Source organism: Paralichthys olivaceus, chromosome 4 (assembly GCF_024713975.1).
Source record: "Paralichthys olivaceus isolate ysfri-2021 chromosome 4, ASM2471397v2, whole genome shotgun sequence".
Taxonomy (NCBI): domain Eukaryota; kingdom Metazoa; phylum Chordata; class Actinopteri; order Pleuronectiformes; family Paralichthyidae; genus Paralichthys; species Paralichthys olivaceus.
In genome coordinates this window covers 4,010,927-4,038,188 of record NC_091096.1, presented here as the reverse complement: position 1 = coordinate 4,038,188, position 27,262 = coordinate 4,010,927, and the positions used below count along the sequence as shown (strand labels likewise).

At 41.7% G+C, this 27,262-nt stretch overlaps 1 protein-coding gene across 3 annotated transcripts in view; it reads right to left on the bottom strand.

Moving 5' to 3' along the window:
- Positions 1–27,262, bottom strand: part of ksr2 (kinase suppressor of ras 2) — an 80,788-nt gene that overhangs the window by 7,479 nt on the left and 46,047 nt on the right. For 2 of the 3 annotated variants that reach the window (XM_020098979.2, XM_069523353.1), the window contains 15 exons: positions 22,129–22,198; positions 20,890–20,973; positions 20,676–20,761; positions 19,989–20,009; positions 19,607–19,716; positions 16,810–16,978; positions 16,254–16,295; positions 14,169–14,238; positions 11,046–11,094; positions 9,524–9,885; positions 6,708–6,804; positions 6,486–6,619; positions 3,925–4,059; positions 2,524–2,653; positions 573–865 (listed from right to left, as the gene is read on the bottom strand). In XM_020098979.2, coding sequence (XP_019954538.1) covers positions 719–865; positions 2,524–2,653; positions 3,925–4,059; positions 6,486–6,619; positions 6,708–6,804; positions 9,524–9,885; positions 11,046–11,094; positions 14,169–14,238; positions 16,254–16,295; positions 16,810–16,978; positions 19,607–19,716; positions 19,989–20,009; positions 20,676–20,761; positions 20,890–20,973; positions 22,129–22,198 — 1,706 coding nt within the window. In that variant the 3' untranslated portion in view covers positions 573–718. Of the gene's footprint in view, positions 1–572; positions 866–2,523; positions 2,654–3,924; positions 4,060–6,485; positions 6,620–6,707; positions 6,805–9,523; positions 9,886–11,045; positions 11,095–14,168; positions 14,239–16,253; positions 16,296–16,809; positions 16,979–19,606; positions 19,717–19,988; positions 20,010–20,675; positions 20,762–20,889; positions 20,974–22,128; positions 22,199–27,262 lie in introns of those variants that run through there. The other variant, XM_020098981.2, reaches the window with a different exon arrangement.

Genomic DNA, 27,262 nt, shown 5'->3' with positions numbered 1-27,262 from the left:
GAATCGCGCCAACACATCCCTGCACCAACAGGGACGCTGGCTTCTTCACATTCAAATGGTTCAGTGTAAATAAGGAGGACATTGTTAGTAAGTCAAATAAATCTTCTGAGACAAACATGGAACCTGGACAGACTTCCACACATGAGACCGTGAGGTAACACGGACAGAATGGTCTACACAGGTGACACACATAAGAAATGGCAGAACAGTGTTATGGAAATATACAATGTGATGTGCAACAGTTACAGTCATTCAAAAACAAAGAGACATGAGGGGGTGGGGGGGGGGGGAAACAGGAATCTACATTTGTCCTCAAACGTGTCTGAATAAGTCTGAGATGATGTGAACAAGTTAGAAAGTTACAGGTGAGATACATCCAGGAAATGAATCAAATATTATGAAGGGAACAGGTCACTGGTTAAAAGACAGAAACGATAAAGGAAAGAAATCCAGAATGGTTTAAATCAAACCAAAGAAAATATGAGTCCCGACTGCTTAGAGAGACCAGACAGTCAACTTCTCTGTACACACACATGCCAACATTCCATGAAAATACACACAGCACGGGCAGTTTTCATCACTGGGCTGGCTTTTGGATTCAGTGCATTCTTTAAGGTGGGCTATTTATGTAGAGTTATGGCGGCTGACTTTTAAAAGTTGCTGATTGTTTGCTTTGTTGGTTTTTTTTAAAAAATTTATTTCATTGTGTCCCTATAACTCATTTAACATACTCAGCTGACTTCCAGAAGTGCCCTGGGTGGGAGAGGCGGCGGTTCCGTTTTGGCAACTTTTCCAGTAAATCTACCAGCTTGGAGAAGCTGGGCCGCTCTTCCTGCTTGTACGCCCAGCAGAGGAGCAGAATGTCCTGGAGAGACACAGGGAGACACGGAAACTGAGTTATCAAGCATCGTGGGTTTCATCCTTTTTAGATATTCTACAATGTGATGTGTCCGCGTCTATAGCCACACAATTGAAATAGATGGTGAAATTAACTTACCTCAGTATCACAAACACAAAACTAGTCATTTTTGGTTAAAATCTTGTTTATAAATTTTTCGACACTACATTGTGTTCCTACTGAGACGCACAAATCACATTTACACAGATTTTTCCATTCTGGTTGAATTATTTCAGTTCTCTTTGTCTTTGAGTCGACATGTGTTTGATCAGTCTGTCTTCCTGGTTTGGCTAAAAGAGGGTGGAGCCTGATTAAATACAGAGGCCCAGGAAATGGACAAGACCAAGTGCTGCATCAGCATGGGGGGGGGGGGGGGGGGGGGGGAATCAGGCAGCTCATATGTTTCCCCTTTGTGTCGTTGGTGAGGTCAGTTGTGTTAATGTCTGGTTTTATTTTTGAGTAGGTTTCTTTCACCTCTTTCTTTTAAATTCTCCACTTTCTTTTTCTACTATTTATTGACCTACTCTTCTATGTATAATTATATTTGTGGGTGAAATAAATCTTTCGAAAAAGTAATCTCATGCTCATTTATCTTTCGACTGCTTGGTCCCTGGAAAGAAGTAAACAGCAGTTGACACACACGCAGCTCACAGAGGGAATAAGATGCTTGACGGAGAAGTTTTTTTTTTATCCTAAAAGCACAGCAACCTGTGGCTAAACCACAAAAAATGTGTCTGCTGAGCTCGGCTTTACTGCCTGAAGAGACTCATCACAGAAGCAGCACGAGGTTCGTGGAGCCATGTTTGCTCACAGTGGCTCGAGACCTGCAGAGTTTACCAGCCACTCAGAGACTAAGCACACTGAATTAGCAGGTGAACGTCTTGATCAGTTCAGATGGAGGCCGGGGGAGTTTCAAGGAGAAAACAAAGAGAGAAGAGGGGCGGAGGAGTTTGATCAAGGTGAACTGAAGACAACCGAGGAATCAGACCTCATGCATATAAGACAGGAAAGGCCAATACCACCAAGGGAGAGGACTCAAAACCCTCTAGAGATCCAAATCACTTCAGTCCTTCAGGTTTTTAATCAGTTTCACACTATTATAAAAACATTCACCAAACAGAAAACTGATGTTTTCAGTACTTTGATGATTCTGATTAGAATCTTTGCAGTTTATTGTTTTAATCACTGCACTGACAAAACTGTGGCGAGCTTTAGATTTTCATCAGCATCTTTTATATTCTGTATCTGTTAATAGCTGCTTAGAGTAAATGATACACCTGAAAGGTGAACTGAAGACAACCTTGGACTCAAACCACATGTTAGGAAAATACCACCAAGGGAGAAGACCTTGAAAGACCCTTATAAGCACGTATATATACATATATATATATATATATATAAGCAAAAGATAAGTACACAATATATTATAGATATCATATAAACTGAAATAAACCAATATACTTTAATTCTTGAATCAAAATGTTATGTTGCTAGCAAAATATTTGTTGTTGCACATTATAAACACCGGGGAAATTGCAATTAATTGATTATCAAAATTTAATTATAAGCCTTCCTCTACATCTTACATATTTTATATATTGCCAACGTGTGAATTGGAAACTTACTGATATTTCCTTCCCCATGCCGGTTTGGGCGAGGTTGGGCTTCATCCCGCTGCCGATCTGCCATATGATCACCTCCGCTGGCTGACTCTTGTAAGGCCACTCACGTGCGTGTAACTCGTACCAGATGGTGCTGGGAGGACGGAGGAAGAGAGCGAGTCAGTGCTTTGGACTGAGAGAACAAATACCACTGTCTTTAAGACACACTTTATGGAGGGTTCACATCCCGGCCAGGCAAAATCTCAGTCACAACAAACGTAAAAAGATCAAACTAAATGGTTTTGTTCACTTCTCAGTTGTAGGCGAGGCTTCTGCATGACTGGATCTGTGCAGCAACGTTCTTCTTTGAGGGTGAATGTTGCTTTGAGCACCAAGTTTTTAAGAAATGTCATCCAGACATTAAAGAAACAACACATTCTCAATTACTGCTCATGCAAAATTACCATATCCACACTCCCTGTGCAGATAAGTGGTTGTTTTCATTCTCCTTCTGCACGTCAGGTTTGAGTAGTATAAAAATAGCTCTTTGCCAGTAGAAGGGGGGAAAAAATGACGGCTGATTGTTGATGAATATGTAAAACAGCCTCAGGAGTCACCTCTAGGTAATGCAAGTTCTAACGGAGCAGCTGGACATTGTGCGCCAGTGCTGCACTCTTCCCTTTAAAATGATATAGTGACGAAACCTCCATATGGGGGACCATCTGAAAATGCAATTGTGTTAAGAGGCAACAGAGCAGGGTCCACGCCTACAAAGGAATCAGTAATGGCAGCGGGGGACGGACTGGAGCCACTGGGATTAATCAGTTTAGGACAATTATAAAAATGCACCAAACCATTTGGGAAGAGAAATGTATGATGAGTAGTTATTTAGTTGTTAGTACACTATATATGATAATATCACGATTATTTCAAACTTCACAGACCAGAACTTCCTGTGCAGCTGAGAAACTCATCTACCTGGGAGATGTAAAACCTTCCATTGGACTGAGCTCCATCAGACTGAACCACTTCATTTATAAATCCTCCTCCTCTGCTCTTGGATTCACTCCTACTGTGTAATCAGATAGTTGACGTCTTTTGGTTCTTCACCATTCACACATTTTTCCCTCTTCCTGCAATTTTCTAATCAGTTTAAAATTCAAGAGTTTATCTCCGTCTTGGTTTGTGTTGTTCGATCAACTATAAGCTCACAAACTTCCTGTCGCAGCCACATGGGAGAACTTATCAGCGTGTCTTAATCTCCAAAGTGTGTTGCAGCTGCCAATACCTATCTGTGCCTCATTTCCTCCATCACAATCAAGGCTGGATTCATAAAGGACATGTGCTAAATCAGGGGAGCTTGAAAATTTGGGATTTTACCTGTAATCAAGTGGGATTTTTATCACCCTGCACGGAAACACTCACCCAAAAGCAAAGACATCCGACTGTTTGGAGAAGGGAAGCTTGTCTTCTTCTGTGTCCGGAGAAAGCTGCTGGATGATTTCCGGGGCCAGGTGACACAGCCAGCCGTTGGGGATCCTCAGCTTGTCTTCTCTCCGGCTGCAGAACAAGAAAACAGGTGGAGACAGAAACGTGTTCAAGGCTTCATTGATCTACTGGATCACGCAGCCAAGCCACTGGATATGTTAACAAATGCTGCAGAGTCATGACTGAATGATTGTTTCAGAAAAGCTAGCGTGTCTTATACCCCAGGTATAAACTGGAGCAGCCCAGGTTATAAAACAGGCTAGGCTGAATCCTGTATATTACTCCCAGAGTTACGTTATTTCTGATCTGATCTGGATTAGAGAGGGATGTTCTGGGCTAGACTGTTTTATACCCTGGGGTATAAAGTGGACTAGCTCAGGGTAAAAAACAGGTTAGCCCACTTTAACCCCAGGGATGGTTTGGAGGGGGGTTAATGTGGGCTGCTACACCCGGCTCCAGATATAGATATGAAGATGTGTTAGTGATTATACACAATTAAAAACGCTAAACACTAACCTGTATTATATACTGTAACTTTCAAGAACGTCATCTGGATTTTATTAAATTAAATTGATTTGAACTAGATGAAAGCTGCAACATCAACAATGATCTCATGGATTCTACCACTAACAGACACTGAGTGTATCTTTACACAAAGTGAGTGTGAACAGCTCTGTCCTGACGTAGACACATCCACCTCCTGGAAGCTCTAATACACACAACAACACATTTCATTAGCAGGTTCAGAAATAGAAACGTAAACGGGACCAGTTGGCAAAAGTGGGAATTATGTGCTGTGTTTATTTTGTGGGAAAAAAAGCAGCTGGGTCTTGTTGTTGCACTGATGCTTCAACCAGCGAAACCACAGGAAAACAACACGATGATAACGGAGCCTTGGTGATGTTGTAAAGCTGATGTTCGACCCTTTGAGTCGGGCTAGCTGTTTCCCACTGTTTACAGTGTTTATGCTGAGCTAGGCTAATTGACTCCTGGTTCTGGCTTCATAGTTAGTTCATCGCTCTCATTCTCTACGTCTCAGCAAGAAAGCAACTCAGGCGATTTCTCTTAGAATAAAGCAGCTGCTGACACTGTGAGTTTTAAAACACTATTCAAATATCTTAAAGGAACATTAAATAAGTTGTGTATTATTTTTGTGTTAATGTTTTTCACTTGAAGAAGAGCTGGACCATATGGCCAAAAACTATCAATGATGATAAATTATTTATATTTGATACAAATATCACATAAAAATTGGTTGATGTCTATAATTATCACAAACAATCTCATATACAAATGTCTTTTAAATTGAAAGACAGATTTTTGCTTCTACAAATCTGACGTCGATATATTATGTGTTATTTCTAATAACTGTATACACAATACATTATTATAGATTGGACTTTTGTTATATTGACTAAAATGATACTGTGATAACTATTGAAATTGTTTTATTGCTCAGTTTTTATTCAATCTTGATTTAAGTCTCATTGAGATTTATGATTAGACATTCACAAGCAGATAAATAAAAGCAACTAGTACTTAATTAAAACGATAACAAGAATCATAAGACGACAGATTTAAAAACACAGATGGGAATGTTAGACTTCAGCTGGAGGACAGATTGCAACTCGTTCCATTTAAAAGGTGCAGAACTCAGATAACATTCCTGAATCTGATAAACAATAGAATGTTTTTAAATTACAAGAATAATTCAGTTAAATAATGTGCTACGTGTCTGTGCATGAGGGGAAATATCCACGTTAGTGTATAATGCACTGAAGGACTGGCTGCAGATGTTGTGGGTGTATTCAGACAGCTCACCGTGCAGCTCTTACTGGTCTGTGACAGAAAATCTCTCCGTAACTCTGGACAGTTGATTAAAAGTCTCTCTGAGGTCGAGGCTGAGCGGATACAACATGTGATCACTGGTGGGCTCAGCCGTGACACGGTACATTACAGAGAAAACTCTTTTCAGAGGAGTGAGAGACACTTTATGCTGTTTTGGTTGTTACCACTGATTCACTGTATTCTTTGTGTGATATTTTTATTCATGCCACTGTCTATGTAACAGTGGTTACTTTTACTTCTGTCAACAATGACTGAACGATTCTGCAGAACTGCTTTAATGGAAATGGATGGAATTTGTGGCTGACGTGACAAAAGGCTCAAAGGATTCTGATGGAAGCTTCATGCTCTGTGATGTGCATCATAGCATTGTGCCAAAATAATATGAACGTTTGCACGTCCACTCGTCAAGTCTGAGCTGGAGCAGTGATGACGACTCATCTGACCTGGAACTGAAGACCAATTTGTGCCTTTTTCCACAAAATACAGAAGTTAGCAGCTGTCAGTGGGTTTTTTTCGTCCTGCGTGAAAAGGGCCATGATTTGTCCTTTAATAAATAATATATTGGAGCTCCACTGAATTTCACCATGTTTGTCACAAACTCCAGCTGACAAAAAATGCTCCTGTCTCCGATGTTTATTGAACATAATTACCTGCCAGCCTGCAGAACCCCCGATATGGTGAAGAGTCCAAAGTCTGTGATAACGACTTTGCCGTTGTCGTAGAACACGTTCTTGGACTTCATGTCTTTGTGTAAGATCCCCTTAGCGTGGAGGTAGCCCATCCCCTGAACACAAAGAGAGATGTGAGTGCTCGGAAACACGACGAGCGCCGCCGCCGACGTGCTCCGCAGAATCAGCACTGAGTTGTTTTACCTTCACCATCTCTTGTGCGATCTGTCGGGTCTTGTTAACATCCAGCACAACCTTGGCATCCCGCACCACCGAGTAAAGTGTCCTGCCTTTACACAAGCTGAGAGAGGAAAGGGAAGAAAAACAGCATGAAATTTTAAACGACTGTTCGGACCCATTTGATCATGCAAGTTGAGTTTCCAAGGCTCTGGAATCCCAACAAAAAAGATTATTCTGTGTGTTAATTTTGTTAGAAGATAAAAACGTCATGGTTCTGAACTAAAACACGGGCCCTCTCTGTGCCAGGGCGAAGCTGTTAAACTGAGTTCGTGAAGATGGTGTCATATTTCTGGAGGGGTGCCATCACCGTGGCGTATTAATAGACCGCTCCACAGCCCACCCCCCCACCCGCCTCACAGCTGAAGCCCTCAACCCTGGCTGTGCCACGCAGGTGACCAACAAAGGACCTGCAGCCAACACTTCATACATATTCATCACCAACAACCGCCTGACAGCCACCGCATTTTCAGCAGCTCTCTTCCCTCTGGGTTTTTTTCTTGACAGAGGAACTGCAGCTAGTGGCTTGAGTGCTTTAGTGTCACTTCACTTGAAAGGTAAAAAAAAAAACTTCTCATGACAACTGTTACTCAGATAAAAAAGACCGAAGAGAGAGCGGCGGCATTTATTGATAACGAGGCCTCCTTTAAGTGCTGAAAGTCACCTCCATGTTTTAACACATGCCTAAAAACCACATCACACGTGACGCTCGCCAAATTAAATCCACAGCCACTTGAGAGAAATCAACGACTGAGTATTGAAGTTGTAATTGAGAGAATAAAGTTGTAATTGAGAAGAAGCTCGTAAAATGACAGCAATGAAGTCATCATTTTATGAGAGTACAGAATATAAGATTGTTTTTTTAAGGAAATACACAGCAAAGAAAACCTCTGCTCGCCAATGCGTCGTTCCTTCTGTATCCAAAATCTTCAAAAAATCTTGTACGTGAACTGTCATCAGAACATTTCCTCCATGAAAGAAGCAATTTCCTCCGAGTCCGCGAGGTTCTTTCTTCAGAGTAGACTCAGTTTCAAGCAAATCTAATTACATTTTATTTGTATAGCGCCAAATCATAAACAACATTATATCAAGGTACTTTAAGGCCAAGACCTTATAATTATAGAGAAACCCAACTGTTCCTCCTATGAGCAGCACTCCCTCAGCAACTCGATATGTTTCCTTACTCAATCTTTTCAAAGTCCTGATTCTTCCTCTTATGATAACGTGGAGCTGATATTACAAAATATAAGGCCATGGTCAAGTTGATGTCATTTGTGAGATCTGTAGTAAAATACAACTTAAGATGCTCCATAGTCATCATTTTAGTCATTTGATATCCCTCTGTAAAATAATTTATTCTTGTAAAATTACCACTTTACTCTTGAAAAGGAGTTTTCGTAAACATGGCCATAATCCAATACATCAAAGAAAAAAATGATTATTATAATTTATATTTCCACTAATGCAGCCTTAAGAAAAACATACTTACCTCCATTAGCTTTAATTGCAGATGTTTATTATGTTGCACTTAAGACTGCAAACGTATGTCGATGATGTTTGACTAGTGTTTCACCTCCCCTCTCTTATTGGTGTGTCATACATGAAGCGGAGTTCTTGGTGGGTAACAAAGCCATCTGTTGCACTGACATTTGCATTATTGGCACTAATCAGCTGTGAGGATTTCTGAGAAACAGCGAGCTCCTCTGCACTCGAGACAATTTCAGGTATTAACTGCAATCAAGCATCGCAACAAATCAGTCAATCAGTCAGTCAGTTATTCAAAATATATTTACCACCACCGTGAATGTGATTGGAACGGGGGAACCTTTTAGCTTTGTTTCCTAAAGCTGTGAATTCAGCACATCCTCTTTCTTTCTTTATAAAGAATGGAAATTAATTTCTTTCTTAGTGAAACAAAAGAGAGGAAACAAAAGGGAAAATTAAGTTCGCAGCCTGTGCAGACGACACGGAGGGTGGCAAATATCCAAACAATTTCCTTTTGTACATTATTTGCTGCAGCAATTAATTACACGAGCAAGCGTTCCTTGTGGTGGTCTTTAACCAGAACACACCCCCTCTTCATTGTTATAACTGAGGAAAATACATTCAGTCACTCCGGTGCTCTACGCTCGTATCATCTGCCACCATAGACTGTCGTTGAGATAGATACACCATCGCTACGAGGTGTGGGTGGTTCCTCCATTCAGGATCAGCAGCAGGCTGTTCTAATGATAACCTCTGCATGCTTCATTGTCAGTCGCTCTAAACTCATTGGGCAGATCTGTGGCTGATTGAAAATGACTCCCATGGGACGAGGCCTGGCTGCGGAGGCCGAGCAGCTGCCACAGAGAAACCACTCAGAGTTCAGCAACTGAGAAAACCACAGATTTTACATCTGAAGAAAGACTCATTATGGTGAAACGATGAACACATGACAATAAGACAATCTTTCAAGGAGGATGTTGCACCTTGTTAGGCCCTGTGAGACAAATTGTGATTTGGGAATATGAGCTATACATATAATAATATACGAATAACATTTAACTGATGGATTGATTGAACCAAATTTCCAACTTTTTTTACACTTGTAAATAATAATAATATTCACACAAACAAGTTTCAATGCTTGGGATAAACCTCTAACAATGTCAGCTCCCACCCTCAAAGGCTAAATGCTATGGATGGATAGGTGGACGAGTGGTGGGATGAGTGGATGAAGGGATGGATGGATGGATGGATGGATGGATGCATGAGTGGTACTTCTACTGCATCTTCATCCTTACCTGGTGATGATGGCCAGATGTGGTGGACTCATGCACGCCCCCATAAACAGCACCACATTCTCGTGGCGAGTGTTGCGGTACGCCATCACCTCGCGCTTGAAGGCCTTGAGCTGGTCCTCGTTGTCGCGCTCGATGTCGATCAAGCGGATGGCCACCTCGCCGTGCCAACGTCCGTGGAAAACCTTGCCGAAGCGCCCCTTGCCGATCATCTCCCCGATCCCCAGCTGCTCGAATGGGATGTCCCACTCCTGCAGGAAGATGCTGGTCTGGCTATGCTTGCGTTGGAAGTTGCGAGCTGACAGAAGCGACAGGTTCATCTCCTCAAACTCGTCACCAGAGTCCTCGTCGTTACCTTCCTCGTTCTGCATCAAGACAAATTGTATACTTATGCAACACAAAGAGAATGTGTACACGAAGTATCATCGGCAATAATCGGCAGCGTAGTCAATAGTTAGCGAGACATTTTTAGCAATGGTGGAACTCTCTGCAGAGATATTTTTTGAGTTGGTAAGAAACTGCAGATGTATATATGCTGAGACTTTAAAGCTGTTGTCAGTTGTGTTGCTTAACAACCATGGCAACATAAAAGACGCACAGAAGTGTGGGGCCAGTGACATCAAACCAACATATCTTTTTCTTTACGTAGAGCGGTGTGAAAGAGCCTTTAGATATTAAATGCTTTTATTCAGCAGCTTGTGGATTAAAACCTCCTCCAACCTAGGTAGCATTCATCAAGGTAAGAGAAGCTCCCTGAGAACAACTGTACAGCTGTGTGGTTTTATACACATGCTTTCGTTTACTGTACTTTCACTATCTGTGTCTTTATTCCTGAACTTTACTTGACCTCCGAAGTTGCACAGAAGTTAAGTCTCAGGAACAACGTCTTTCTAAGATATACAGCCCATAATTTAATGGATTTAAGGTTCATTAATAAACATGTAATCAGTTCTGTTAATTGTCACAAAAAACCTCTGGCATAAAAGCACAAAAACATGCTTATGTGTTCCCTCGTATTTATTTTCTGTCGAGCTTTGTGCATTGGAAGTACTGACTGGTATTTAGGCCATTACCAACAAAAATAGAGAGTTATGAAAAGGGGAAGCAGCCAGAGGGAAAAACTGGCAGATTTATTCTGATTTGATTTTAAATATGATGAAAATGACCTATTCAAAGATGCCTGCTGGATTGTTATTCAAAGCAATATGCATCCCATTTTCTCTAAATATATCATTGTTACAGGAACAGCGATGAAGATCAGTGAAGCCGCGTCTCCCTCTTGCTGCTTTTGACGCATAGCTTACCTGGAGGCTCCTCAAAGAGCTGAGCCAAATTATGGTAAATGGGAGAACAATGCAAATGACTGTGACATGTGACGCTGAAAGCTGCATTTTGTCTTCATTCAGATTCGCGCAATAATTTCACGCAGAGATTACTGACAAAAAATGTGGGGAAGTAAAACGATGCAGGAAATGAACAATTTACATTTCAAAGCAGCACAAAGGTCAGAAATCAAAGGACTCACGTCTGATGTAGGTTCAACCTCGATTTGAAGTAAAGGGTTCCCCTCGTTTCTAGAAGCGAGAAGAATAGAGGAAGACAAATAATGAAGTAGATCTCTTTCTTTCTGATGAACATACATTTTATTTGTGTTTTTTGCTGAGTTAGTTTGTAAAAATATGTATTTTAGTGACTTAAAATTCCATTTGTATGTGAACGAGAGGCTCAAACGAAGAGGAACCGCTGCAACGTGGCGGTTACATTTGCTTGTTAGCTTTGTCACTGGCCCATAATGAATCCTGGCCCATAATGAATCCTGGGTTAGGTTGGCAGGAGAGGGATCCGACCATTGGACCCTTGTTCGCTCCTTGGGAATGGGAGGACACGTTTGCCTCCTTTGAGTATTGATTCTCGGTGCTACCCAGTTTTTGCCTCATGTTTTGGTTAAGTTAGCGTATTTGCCCTAGCCCCCGAGTGTTTGCCTATTTTATTGACCAAGTTTTCAGTTTGGATTTCCTGAAAGTCCCTTGTTGAACGTCTGCACTTTGAGTCCTTTAACCTTCAACCACAACCTAACTAGAGCTGTTTTTGCTTTCTTACCCAGGCACCAGATTTGTTGAACAGGAAAATCTTTACAAACTGTACACTGCAGCAATTTTAGACTTTTTTGTAGCGACCTTTTCAGTAGGTTGAATACATGTCCACCTCCTCATTAAACTAATGACCCAATGATTGCACAAGTGTCTGATATATTCAAGTGACCTGAAACCTTCAATCTGTGAGCACCGCTGGAACCTGGAACTGTCTACCATTGATTTTTGTCAAACGTTTTGTTCACCACAGCATGTTTACAAAAAAGCTGTAAAGAAATTCGTTGACTTCAGCTGCATGGTCGGATTTCGAAGGCTATGAGCGAGTTTTCTTTAAACAAAGACCAGAAGCATTCTGTTGATGCTCCATCTATTTGTTGTGATGACGGTTCTGTACTGGGGCAATTTCCATGAGAAAAATGAGACATTTTCACCCTTTTACTTTTTATATCATAAAACACAAACATTTTTTCCAATATGAAACTAAAGATAAATTTGAATAAATGTCCAAGTAGTTTATCTTCCAGTTTTTATTTTGATCTTGAGTGTCTTGTTTTTCTTTAGTTTCCGAAAAATGTTCAAATACATTTTTAAATTTAGGATCACACTGGAAATAATTACTGGACCAGAGGTGTTTGCAGTGTACACCACCTGCAGTGGCCCACGTGTGGAAAAAGCACATTATATCAAGGCTATTTGACATAAGTGAATAAAGTGTGAAGAGGATGAAATGTAAGAAAGGGCATTCCTAATTGCTGGTGGCATTTTCTGACCCTAATTTATAATTTGATGAAGTCTCAAGTGCATTTGCGCCCCGAGTCCCTATTAATTTCTGACCCTGGAATGTACACTGTCACCTACACTGTGGGTGCTGATGACACGACACAAAGGAACCCGCTTTCCCTCTTCGGCCCATCCTCCCCCGTCCATATAACTGGCTGTGTAACATCAGCGAGTAACCTCTCGCAACCTTCCTGTGGTATATTAACACTGGCTCTCAAAGCAATCCTGGACTCTGGGCAAAGACCACAGGTGAGGCAGCTTATAAAATAATGTGTGATTCCTGCGGCGCCAAGGGTCTCTACCACCGCTTCGATCTGCGCTCTAATGAGGGGATCCTGCCGGGTGTTGGGGGTCTGAGACAGGCTCTCATTAACCCTGGGATGAGGCCATTAAGACCACAGAGATCTAACAGCTGCCTCTGCCAGAGCAAAGAAGGTGTGGGAGAGGAGGGGACAAAAGCCTTAATTAAATCAGAAGTATATGGGTCTCAATGCTTCGTGAAAAGGTGAAGAATGAGAGATTGTGAGGATGTGAAGAGGAGAAATTGTAAAATAATGAAAAGTACAGAATACTGTTCAAGATTTCTGTCACCCGCATTAATGTGATCGAGACTAAACTGGGTTATATTTAATAATGGGATGCTTGAGAACAAAAATATTGTTTCATTGTGTACTGTACAAACCCACTTGGCTACGAGGGGCTGGCAGGTTGGAGTCTGTGTGAAATCTGGGCTCGGACTGGTTGTTTTTTTTCCCACCAGCCCATTTACATAGATGTTCTGAATGTATGGATAGAAGGTTGTGCTACATGCCCATGCACCTCATTCACAATCTGGCACAGTGGGACGACAGAGACGAAATCTTTTCTTCTTTAAAGGAAAAACATATCCTACACGCATTTGTGTGCAAAACTGGCATGAGCTTTACAAACATTATAATCATTATGGTAATGAATGCAACAGTAACCCTCTGACAACCCTTTTCTATTCAAACACCAACGTAGCCCACTGTGACGTATGTGTACCATTATTTGTTATCATACTTTCTTCTGATTCTTATTATTTCCAGACATCGCTTCCCATTCTTTATCTCAAAGCCGGCAGCTGCTACAGAAATGAGCGTGAAGACATCAAATACAGCCTCTTTTTTTTTTTTTTTCTATCCAAGTGCATCACGAACATGTGCAGCCCCATGTCCTATCCCTCGATGTAAGACCTTTGGAAGACTGTTGATATTTTGAAAATAAAATTAACTGTGGCCAAATTCGCTATTGATTAAACCATTGTAATCCATGGGTAGGGTCCATATTTCATCACAATTGACCGTGCGCTTGCAGAACGATGTTCTCTCGCCCTGTTTCTTGTGATAGATTGAGATCCTGATCTAATTAACATCTGGGTCGAAAGGCATCTCATCATTCCTCCTCCTCTTCCGGTTGTTTTAACGTGACCACTGGCTTCCTCAAAGAGCCGCTGGAAATCCAGTTGGCATCCCAAGTGTAGCATGAACTAAAGGCCATGCTAACATTAGTCTCTGAGTATTCGTCATGTCGGCCCTCGCACTGAAATTGTCACCCAAATATCTGCTCCAATAAATCTGACTTGGCCTCTGACCAGCGGCCACAGAGAGAACGAGAGGAGGAGGAGGAGGAAGAAAGAAAGATGACTGAAAGAAGAGACGGGTCTGATGAAGATCAGAAGGACTGTTTTCATTTGTCTCAAATGCAGCTCGCCATGCGGTTTCATTGAATTGCTTCAGTGATGAGGTTCTGCTCACCCGGGTTCAGACAGGACAGGGTGCAGGATGACCTGCGGTGCTCTGCTGGGAGGAGCCTCCGGAGCAACATCTGCAAACAGTCACAAAATATTCAACCGACAAATCAGCACAACGATAGTTTTTTTTATTGCAATTTTCTAAATGGTAAACACTGCTAACATCTTTACTATTGCTATGTATCAGAATAATAGCAATAGTAAAATTTAACAAATAATACAAAAGTATAGAATATAGCAGTATAATAGGAGAACACTATTGTAGTTTAGGTATTATAGTATAATAATAATGTCTGGTCCCTTCATGATAGAAGAGGCTTTGAGTAAAGAAGCCTGTAAGTTAGGAAGAAAGTGTAGTCTCCTTCTTCAGTGAGCAATAAGACATCTGTACCGTGTACCTTCTGTTCACCACTTTCATCAAGCTCTGATATTATGGGAGAAATGACTTCAATCTGGTGACTGCACAGAACTAACTTTCTATTATTAATAATGTGAAGGGAAACCCCCACACGGCTGATCACATCATAGGGAACGCTGAAGAAAAAATGTACTTGATTACTATGGAAAACATAATTCAAGCAGGAGACAGACAGCAGCATGATAAACACTGAATAATAAATAAAACTAGAGCTGGTGAGTTGTGATTCCCTTAAACCGGCTTTAACAACTTCCTACAAACTTACAGAATTATGAAAGAAGAAGAAGAAGAAGAAGAAAATCAACTAACAGTTGATTTTGAATATGCTGGTGAAGAAATGTAATACCTACTGCTGAACAGCAGCACTTCTAAAAAAAAAACCTGCCCGTGATGTTTTGAAAATTTTACATCACAAACTTCTTCCCAAAGTTTGTGAGTTTTGATGAAATGCCACGTTGAAAGTCCTGGTGTTGAACAGCTGAGAGGCTTAAACTTCTCTGATTTACTTACAAAATACAGGATAATTCAACTGGAGGAAAAACACATTTACATTCTCGAACCATATTCAAGCAAAGTGTCATTTAAAGGTACGTTATTTTCCATCAAAGGACCTACTGCACTTCATATAATGGAAAAAAGAGTAAGTTGGATTTTCCTTATACTCTCAGGATGGTCCTCTGTTCAACATGTAAGATGGAGCAGGGTCGGCCTTTGTGCCGTATCCACCTCTGAAAGACATCGGAGGGTTCCTCGCCACGGTTGCCGCCTGCGTTGGCACATTCTGACAATTTGTGACACAAAGTGGGAGCCACAGAAATCGTTCCCTTTGTGGCACGGTGCATTAGTCGCTGTCACCCTCGCCTCACAGCCGGGAGGACCTGTTTTTCTTTTTCTTTGTGGGGCCTGATTAGATGTTTGCATGGATTTACTCCAGAGACCAGCGAGCCAGGAGGATTTCAGGCTGTGAATGATCCGGTGGTGTGAATCTGAGCCGGTCGTACACTGTATAACTATGTGATCCCTGTGACAACCTGTACGGCTTATTCCTGCCGGAGACGCTTGTGACACAGAGAGCTAACACTCGATCAAATCACACTGTGATCGCCCCTGGAGGTTTATGGATTTTTTTTTTTTATTTACTTTTTCAAAACCATTTACAATAAATTTCATTTGACGAGAAAGTGACATTAGTTCCACTTATAGCGTAATGGCTCTAGATTGATGGGGCCAACAGTAAGTGAATGATTGACTATGTTGTTATGCGGCTTGTAAAAGGCAGCTGATTACATTTAAGTGGAAGAAAGTCAACAGCGCCGGTGGCTGCATTAGTCAGAGCCAGGGTACCGCAAGTGGGCCTGGATTCCCAAAAACCCGTCTTCGCACGTCTCAACTTAACTTCTCCTCGCACCACCCCAGGTCGTCTGAGTCGTAATAACCTGCCAAATGAGCGGAGGCGGTGTGTGGCACCAGTGTGGACAAAGGCAAAGAGTCCAGGCTTTGACAAGTCATTAGGAGCCCGGACGAGAGCAGCAACGAGTAGGTGTAGGGACCAAGAGTCTTAAAGATGAGACGAGATGACATCAAAAGAACCCTCCTCCCTCGTCTTCACTCATCCTGGGCTAGTAGCAGTGCATCATGGGTAAGGGTAATGATCAGTTACGAGGGACTTACCTGGGAAGATGAACTGTTGTTTGTATTTGAAGTAACTGGAGGCTGCAGAAAAGAGAGAAATCAGATCCTAAGACCGAGTTCTACTCCACAGCACAAATTTCCGTTCACACAAAGATATTGTTGGTGGGAATTTATTCAGACTTTCTCATTAATTGTCATGTCATGGCCAGACACGAGTTCTAAATATGGGATTCTCAGAAATCCTGTTTCTTTACATGTAGGTTGCACATTTACAGTTCTACATAAAGTTGCTGCAGATCTTTAGTATTGTTAGAAGAATTTCAAATGTGTAGTCGTAATGAATTAGTTCCTCTTTCGACCCAGATGTTAAAAGATCATGATTGTGTGTTGGCGGGATGTCGATACACTGGCTCCACCCCTCAATCAGAACTGTGCAGACTCTCAATACAAATGAGGTTAGGAGCACAAAATGGCAGCGATGGTATCCAGGATATTTTGGCAGAAGTGGAGGAATACACCGTCTGTCTTTATCTACAGTCACTGGTTATAACGCTGTCGAATAATTCATTTGACTGCAGTCAGGACTTTCTCATACCCGTCAAGTTGAACTGTTTCTGTTGCCGTGCCGACTGTGGGGACGGGTGTAGTGGCGAGGGGGGCGTGGCACTGCTGGGCAGGGGCGGAGCTGGAGAGGACGGGGTGGAGGAGGTGGTGGAGGAGGGATTGCTGCTGGAGTCCGGTTGGTACGGGACTGGGATGTGATCCTGAGAGGACACAGGAAACAGAGGGACAACGAAGAAGCTTTACTTACATTTCAACACTGGTGATTTTTGAAAGTTTTAAGCTGAAACTCTTCTTCATTGTTCTTTGCATCTCTGTGAATTATACTTCCACATATCGAGATTGATTTTCTACCTTCCAGGCAGCACTCGGTTACATTCATTTCAAATTGAAACTTTTCCTGACAGAGGTGATTCATCACAATGTGCGATGTGCTGCCGTTTCTTTCCTGACAAAGACGCGTTGCCATTGTTTAGAGGAAGCGTTCTCAGAACCATCCTGAGTGGTGCTTTCGAAGAAGCTCCAACATGTGGGGAAATAAGTTTGGCTAATTGAATTAGGGAAAACTATGTTACCAGAAGAATGTAAAATAGTCCTTTGCGCTGTTAATGTCATCTCCACCTTCACCAGAGACCAATCCCGTTTCTCAATAATCCTGCTCCAGGATCTGTTCAAGTCTCCAACTGAAGATGTAACTCGCCTCTGTTACCAAACTCTCGTTTCTTTTAGATCTACATCATCCACTGTCTAGACTCTAAGATTTAATTTCTACTGATGCCTAAATATTACGATGTCATAACAGGGTCTACTCAACCGAAGCCTGTTCGAGCAAAAACTCCTAAATTATCACTTTTCTAATATCACGTCTCTCCCGATTGCGCCGAGCAGAACTTGGTGGAATAAAACTTGCATTGTAAAACCTCTGATGACAGAGCGTTCTTGAACGCACCAACAGTTACAGGTTTCCAGCATTTAAACGCAATGTGATGAAAATGTAACTGACAAAACATAAGTGTGATGGATCACGTTCCTCAAGCAAGTTTCCAAATCTGCGCAGGTCGTGAGGGGAAATCAATGGCTGCCTTGGAGGAGGGAAATCAATCTAAAGATTCGGGCTACGCTTTGAAAAACGATCGGAAAAAAAATGCAAAGTACATGCAGTTTACAATGAATGAAGCAAAATGTGAAATACTGTATAATATTCTAAGTAAAACTTCTATGTTCTACATATTTTTCCTTTCCGATCCACTTGATGTGTGTTGCGTTGGTGGTCTCCTTTCAAAAATAACATCGGTTATTGGACATACAGCGCACACAAGATTCACACAAATGCCCTAAGAAAACATTTAACCTTGTGCCAAGTTGAACTGTGTTTCTCATACCAACTCATGGGAAAATATCAGAGGTCACATAAATGTGAAAACCCTCTGATCTCGTCCTAATGTCTGATTAGATGTGATGACAACACACAAACCCATTTCTAAACTATCTAACTCATCGCTCCCACATTCTGTAATCAGCTGAAACTATAAACAAGGAAAACAAAGCATGTGAATGTTGTGTATTTGTTGTGGGCTCACGTTACAGGTTTCACTTTCTTCCTTCACACGCTCACCCCATAAGGTGTCTGTACGAGGAGGGTTGGGGTGATGGGTTAGACGGACTTTGAAATGGATAAGTTCCCACTTCCAAACCACAAATAGTCTTGTTTTTTTTTACATCGATGACTTTTCCAGGAACTTAACCACACGTTTGTTACTGCAACCGTGACAACGAAGGCCCCCGAACCTCTGATTGCTTTTTTTAAAACCCAAATCTTCAGCTAAACCTCACTAAGTATTGTATTTGTGTCTAAACGTAAAACCAAACCCATGACCCATCACAAATTCACAGAAAACCAGCCACTGCAACACGCAGGGAACGGGTCGGATCCAAAGGTGGAGACAAGACACCTATATGGTCATTGAGGCTGGGAGACAGTTTGGACAAATAAAGGATTTTATTTGCAATCGTGGTCTTTAATAACAGTCAGTGGCACTCGCAGGAGATCTGAGCCTTCCAGTTTAAACCACAGGTGTTGTGAAATGGCAAGAAAAGTTGTGTCATGTTGTTTGTTCAAGTGCTGAAAACAGGTCAACTGGACATGGTTGAGTTTGGTGAAGACGTTTCAACTCATCCAAGAGGCTTCTTCAGTTCTAACTGGCTGCTGGGAGTCCCAGGTATTTGTCTTGGAGGGTTGTTAGGAGTCACTGAGGTTACCTGAGTTGTGTTATTGTGACCTTCCGATGGGAAAATGTCAAATGTCACAACAACATGCATGAACAGAATTCCGCCTTAAGACTCATCAGACGTGATGACAAAATACAAACCCACATTTCTTAGAAACGCAAACTCAGGATTTCCACCTTGATGGTTTTAACCTGTGTTAACTAGACTGGGACTGTAAAGAAAGATCTGTTTACCAGAGATATTGCACAACTCATCATCCTTCAGTCGTATCTTTAACCCAAAGACGGAGGTGTATTTGTATTTGTCTCACATTACAGGTTCACTTTCCGTCTTGACACGCAGGATTTCCATCATTAATATTGACAGCAAACTTTTTCCTCTGAACAGGAGCAGCGGTTGTTAGATGAAAACATTGTGTGAAAAAAAAAAATCCATCTGTGTAAACATCAACATTGCTGAAGATATTTTCGTTTGGTTTCATGATCCCCGAGGAGTGACTGGATGACTCACAACCATTTTCCGGGCTCCCAAAATGGAAGGAATGTGATATGTAGGACAGGTTACACACACTTTGTTATACAAACTTTTTTCTTTCCACTTACCTTGTTGATTTTGTTGGTTTTAGGGAGCGTCTGACTGATGTGCAGGTCTGTGTACCTGAGCGGGTTGTTGATGTCACATGGCACTGATTCTGTCCGTACCAGACGAGCTACTGCAGAACAGGAGCACAGGGGAACAATTAAAACACAGTGGGAGGCTGAAATCAGACAATACTCAACTAACAGCTTCAGTAAAATGGAACAAAACTTATTATCAGGACCTGATTCCAATGTGAAAAATGTCAAAATGCCCTTTCTTGAACACCATCCATTTGTTATCGCAGACAGACACTGCTAAAATAATTCCTTAAGCAAATTGTCTCCAAGAAATTGTCTCTCTTGCTTACTAAAGTGGGAGAGAAGAAGTCTAATCAGTGTTCTTTACCTTGAGTCGTTCCTTGGTGATCTTATTAGGGGGAGAGAGGAAAGGGAGGAGGCAGAGAAAAGACAAAAGAATCTCAATTCTGAGAACAGATAATGTTTTTTTTTTTTTCTTCAGCGCGTGACGTAATAACATTTGTCAAACCTAAGTGGCTTCATTAATCAGCAGATAACTTTTTATCTGCTAAAACCAGCGGCTTTCACTCTTTTAAAATTGAGAAATAACAGGAACGAGTATCTTCAGTAGCTCTCGGGACCCAAATGTATTGAAATATATGAATAATCATGAGGACAGAAAGCCGCCGGGTTCAAAATCTAAAATTCTAGTTGTGATTAAAACATCAACAAACAAATAACCACAGCAAGTAACTTACACTGTAATCAGTTAGGCTGCACATTATATTTAGTTAAAGTCATTACACTACTGACCAGCATGCTAATCAATGAAGGCATGGTCATGGATTGTCTTTATAAAATTAGATCAATTAGGTAAATAGTCTCTTTCAATCCCCACGAAACTTCAAATCATTCTACCCACAAAGGTACTGAACACTGTGAAATGTGAATTTCCAAGTTACTATTTTTTTTTCTTGCTCAAGAAAACTGAAAAAAACAACTTTCAGAAGAAGAATCTAAACATTTTCAGGAACCTGGAAAAGCTTTGAGAGAAATGTTCCATGAAGAAAAATACCTTTGAGAGATTCTCGTCCGCCTCGCTGTATGATCAGTAAATGGCAAGGTGGGGCTTCTTTGGTGCATTTGTTGTGGCACTTCAGCCTGATTCAAAGAAAAACACATTTAATATCAGGTTAAATCAATTCATTATCAGAAAACTAAGAATAACAACAAATCTCAGTAAATGTTTGTAAGAGTAACTAAATGTGGAAAAAGGCTTAATAACTCACTTGCAGTTTTTACATTTCAGTCCAAACAACATTCCCTTTCCACACACTATGCATGTCTGGGACATCCAATACTTTGTGGAAAACCTGCGGGCAAATCAAAAACGAGCGAGAAGAGGACATTTTGAAAAAGTCAGGACATCACTTTTAGCTTGTTGCACATCTTTCTGTGCGGATAATAGATGAGAAAGTATTCTCCCCCACAATCTCCCTGCACCTGCTGATTTGATTTGGGCCCACTTCATTTTCATTTCTTCGGTAACACTGTGCAAATGAACATCTTTGACGGTTGCTCAGCGGCGCAGGACCGAGGCCACAGGGTTTACATCACTGCAACAATCAGTCGTGGTTATGGGAGCTCAGAGGCCTCCACCACTTTCAAAGAGTCCCACGCAGTCACTCGTCAAACTAACAAATCCACAACGTGCTTCGCAGCGACAGCAATTCCCTGCACAAACACGCCGAGCGGTTAAGGTGCACATGCGACTATATTGGCTGCATTTACCGATGTTACGGCTGCGTGCCGGCAGTGCGGCTGGCTGCTAATGGCAGATGACTAATGCAGTTTGACAGATTTCAAATCTCTTTATTAGGCTCCTCCTTCAGCTCAATTGACGGGCGCAGCCCCACCCAACCCCCGATGGATTTTTTTGTGGATTTCGCTGTCAAATGTGAATAATGATGTGAAATCAAGGGCAGATTCTGCAAAAAGAAATGCACAGAAAAGGTCCTGCAGCCACAGAGGTGCACTGTGCATCAGCTACACAAATGCATTTATCCTAAGAGGCAAACAATGCGATCAAGGGCACACGTTTGAAATATGCAAAGTGGAGCGTCAGGGAGACGGTGAGATGGAATAATGGCGTTTCTCTTAAAATCAGCCCTAATCTTCAAATAACAGCTCTATAAATTACATTTGCACTCAGTTTGGCTGTGTGTGATGAGGCTGAGAGCTTCTCTCTGCACCTCTCTGACTTTCAGCTGCACAACACCCACGTTCTGGAGGTTGTTGAGATCCCACAACTACCACGGCATTGTTTTACTTTTCAGATCACTGGCATTTAGAGGCAAGCAGGTTGAGAGAGGACGAGAGAGAGAGAGACAGACAGAGACGGAAAGAGAGCTGAGTTATGCAAGAGGCTTTAATTGCACGGGCGCTCTACCACATATGTATGACTGTATGCACATAAGCAAACACACACACACACACACACACACCTACACACTTTGCTAGAGGCCTACCTGTGTTTTATTGAGTTTCCCAGATCTCTTCGGGGAATCTGTGGGGACCAGCGAGGCACTGAGAGAGTGTCTGCAGAGGAGGAAACAGGACAGAGTCAAGGATGTTGTGCTTCTCGTTTTATTTGTTTCTTTAAATGGTAAAACTGACGCAACGTCTTTCAGAACTGAATAACATTAAACAGTCATTTAGCACAAGTGGCATTTCAGAGAATTAACCGATGTTGCAGCATTTTCATGTCAGACTCAGTCGGTCAGTCCTGACTCACAGTCAACTCATTACTGTAAACAGGATGTTGTACATTGCTGAAGATAAATAGGTTGTCTAGGGTTAGGAAAACAATTCATGCTTTAGGTTAAATGATAATAACACTTCCTGTCTGACGCACGACACACATAGTCATATGTATATACACAATGACTGACATGTATTTAAAGGAAGTGCAGTATAATGACGACTCAGCCTCCAGAGCAGCTACATCAGGCAACAATAAAGACTGTGAAGCAAACATGAAATGAAAGGCAGCTCGTTCGAGTGCGCTCTCCCAGGCATTTAAAAAAAGCAACACAATGTTAAAATGCTTGAATTGTTTGCATCTATACACACATATATGTTAACGTCTGACCGGGGTGGACAACCTCTAGTCTCTGAGACGTACAGAAGCCATGAGACAATTTGATTGGGCTCACAGGACAATAAAAAGAAAGACAACTATAGGCAAATATAATAAAAGAGCATGAAACAGTAGCATGTCCTTCAGGGCTCAAGGCTGTTTGCCTGCAGGTCACAGGGAAGGAAACATGTAGCAGTTACACATCATCGCTGACGTGCATCATGGCGACTGTTAAAAGCTGCAGAATTTCAAACTATCCATTATTTTCTATCTTCAAGTAAAAGACAAACCAGTGAACCTAATTTACGAGGATACAGTCAGTGAGTGATGAGAAAGGCAAATCTCAAGCAAGTCAGCTGGAGACGCAACTGTGTGAGTAGCAAGGATAAATGTGCTTGGACAAAGTAAATGCTCTTCGGTGTCTATGTGCCAAACGAGCAGCTTTCAGAGGGCAAACAGTCCGACAGGAGACGTGCAGTGAGGGTTGGTGGTGAGGGAGCTAAAAAGAAGCTGAAACATTTATCAGAAAGGGGAAGGAGCGTCTTTTTTCAGGCCACGAAAACTGTTAAGTTGGAAATGTATTAATGTGGAACCAGCTGATGTGCCTGAGGACGAAATCATTGATCTATGAGACAACAACGATCTTATCCCGACAACCTCCCTCTGCTAAGAGACTTCTAACCTTCTGTTCATGACTGAAAACCATGTGATAGCAGCATCATCATCACTACCAGAAGGGGAAGGTTTCGCATTTCAGGTTAGAGTGACACTACCGTAAGTTTTCAGTATATCGACGATGAGGATGTCATGAAAAGTGAAACGGAAAAAGCCTCCCCACCCCTGTTGTATGATGAGGCTACTCTGGTGCAACCTGCGTTCCATTGTGAGGAAATGTTTTCACAACAAAAGCATTTCGCTCATTCCATTAGTGCCTACATGGACCGAGTAGATCGGCCACCTCTCAGAACCCGGTGAGAATGGCAGCCTACGCAGCGTCGCTAGCGGAGGCAGCTGGTTGCGATGAATTAGCATTGAGATGATGGCGAATTGTTATGATACGCTGTCTGACAATAATGGTGGAAAATGCTGACAAAATCATATGTCGCTCTGGAAAGTGAATCATACGAACACATTCTTTGCTTTTAGTGTTTCACGTCAGTTTCTGCAGGAAACCCACACTGTCCCATTTCTGTTCTGTTCTGTTGCACAGTATAGAAATGAAGAAGTGGAGTAAGTACATCTCAAGCAAATAATCCACTGACGTTTTAAACAAATAAGTGAAAAGCATGTAAGTCTATGGTTAAAGGATAAAATAGAAGTAACAAGATATAGAGATGTTCTTGTCCTTTTGTATTTAAATGTACAATTTACTAACTAAACAAACAAACTGTCCCATCTCTCACTCTTTGCATTTTTTTGCCAGCACCTGCTTTTTTAAGAAAACAGCCGAGTCAACAAATAAGCAGCTTTGAATTGATTAAAAAAAAAAAAATGAAGAGAAGAGAAAATGATGCAAATAAGACAGAAGCAGAAAAATTCTATGCAGAGTTATTCATGAGTTTTATTTAAGTTACTTTTAAGCTGAATATGAAGTCCTGCAATATGAGAGCTGGGAAAGTGAGCGAGCCTGTGAGTGAAGGGGATGAGAAGTAGATGAGGGAATTGTGAGGATAAAGTAAACAACCAAATCAGCACAAGAAATTCTCTCCTGAGTGCATCGAACTCCTGAGGCCTCACTTCAATTAGAGAGGAGAAAGATATCCAGGTTGGTTCCAGTCTCAGAAAACCAACATTATTTTATTTCAAAGAAAATAAAAAAGACTTGTTTAGATGCTCCTCTTTGAACAGTGGATGGAAGTTGAAGATGAAGATGATTGTTTGATTTTAACCAGGGAAGGATAAACAGGAAAAGATGATTCTTCTCATCTTGACCAAACTGCAGCTTCGAACCAACGTCTGGTTCTGAACTGATTTAGATTATGATCAGAGCTGATAACTGAGTCTATCACTGAGTATATTTTGGATCGAGACTGGAGAACCTCCGTTCAAAGCTCTTCCTCACTGCCACATTCTGACGATACTTATCTCCTACACAAGCTTTCCTCCTTTCACTAAACCCCACGCGACCAAACATCTCTTCTGAAGCTGCATCTTCACCTCCAGAGGGTGTGATGCTGTTCTGAGTGGATCTACAGCAGAGTTTTGGCAGCTTTAAATCAAGTACAAATCTGATCCACATCCATAAACTATAAACCACTGTGCTCTGTAATAACACTCACACATTTTAAAAGTCAAGATCACACAAGCTTGACAGAGAAGTTTGTTTTCATTCCCATTTCGTCTGAATCATCTTCCTTGAAATGTGGTGGGTGGATACAGTCCATGAGCGTGACCCAAGATAGATCGCATGTTGAAACGTGTCTAAATAAACAGGAAGATTTCTCAATACATGCAATGAGGAAATGAAGTGGCCATGTCTGGATCCTTTAAACAATGAGTCACATTGAACTGAAGTGAAATCTTTGTGCGACTCAAATTCTTCATCTGGCGAAGGCCTCGCTCACTCTTATTGGATGATTTCGAGCCAGCAAGTAACCGTCAGTCATTGTCGGCTCTAATCTCATGGCCCTGGTGCCGCGCAGCATTTCCTGGTTCCTGAAACCCCCTTCCTCCTCCTCCAGTCTCTCCGGAGGCTCGGTGTCTTCTCTCTGCACTCCGATGCATTGCTCAATTACACTCAATCAACCTGATAACTCAATAAAGAGGGGGAACTGACATCATCTGCTTCTTGTCGGCCTTGTTGGCGACTGGCAGATGATTGGAGTTGTCAGCGGCGTGGTCAGGACTGTTCATCATTGTTTGTGTGTGTGTGTGTTTGTGTCGCTGTCTCTCTTCAATGACAACAGATGATTCTGTCGTCTTCTCTTTCATGACAATAATGGACGATGTTCACGTTGCTCAAAGAGCGGTGTGTATTTATCAGAACAAACCTCAGATACGCAGCGGATTTAGTATTTGTGAGCATGTTTTTTGTGACAGGCCTTGAATTTGTGTCTTCGCTGTAAAGAAGAACCTTCGGGGGTCGGAGTTGTAAAGTCGAATAATGACGCAAAAATTTTTTTCTGACAACTGCATTTGCTGTTGTTGGTATCTACAGATTTCAAAATACGACTTAGTTTAAAAACTTAACTATTCTAATTTGGGTGTTGGGATCATGTTGGTGTATTGAGTCCTTCGCTATCCAGGTGAAAACAAATCATCTGAACCAACAAAAGGTTCAAACCCATGACGTGAGAAAACCATCACCATTCACTGCAAACATGCAGGGTGATGTTTATACGACTCTGTATAATTCAATAAATGCCAAGTGGAGGAGTTTGAATACACACGCAAAACTCACTTCCCATGAAAAAACATAAATATAAAGTTGTTCTCCAAGTTCTACCAGAGTTTCTACCAGCATCTCCATCACCAAGGAACCGACACAGAACTGAGGGTAACTGCAGGTCAGTGAAGGCACACACACACACACACACACACACACACACACACACACGAGCATATCTTATTTTGTGTTGGTTTTATGGTTTTCGAATTGTCTCTGCGACTGGAAGTTTATTGTGTGCGTGTGCGTGCGTGTGCGTGCGTGCGTGTGTGTGAGACAGATGAGCCCACGGGAGCTGAGAAACCCCAAGGCGCCAGACAACATTGTCCTACTCCATCTTCTCTGATTGGCTTCAGCTTAATTAAGCCCGGGCCTTCCTTCACCCTCCTCCACTGGTCACATGACACTCAGCAGGCCATGGGGTTAAGCGTGTGCGTGTTGTTGTGCATGCATTTGTTTTTGTGTGGGTTCAAAGGAGAAATGCATTTGCTGTATGTGCGCAGGTAAAACATGGGGGAGGGGTGGGGGGAGCCTTTTTCGAGCTAAACTTAGACTCTTCTCCCAGTGAGTGACAGAGAACTAAACAGTGCTATTCCCCAGGGAAGAGGAATTTAGATTCAACACAAGATGCAAACAACGGAAGCACAGTCACTATTAGGGCTGAATAGTTAATCGCCTTTAAATCGTGATCTCAATTATGACGGTGTTAACACACACGATGAGCAGTAGAAGAAAACCAAATGTGAAAAAGAGAAAAGCAGAGAAAAGTTATTTCCTGTCGGAAACCTGACAAAAACAACAACGAAATGAATCGAGGAGAAAACCCAGCTGAAGCAAAACAAATTTACAAAACACAATCACAAACTACATGAACAGGAAGAAGACAGATGTTATATCAACCTGCCTATTTCATTTAAATAACATTACATAAATACAGATTGTGATTTGAATTCCAAGCAACAAAATCTTGACTCTCATTTTGTCCAGAATCGCCCCAAGTCATTATGTCAACTCGACCTCACACACGCTCCTTATCCTCAGAATCCTCGAGGCCCTGCAGCTGAATGATGCAGTGTGGATGAACCAAAGATTTCTTGAATGCGATCAACCACCAATGTGTTATCAAGACATAATCAAT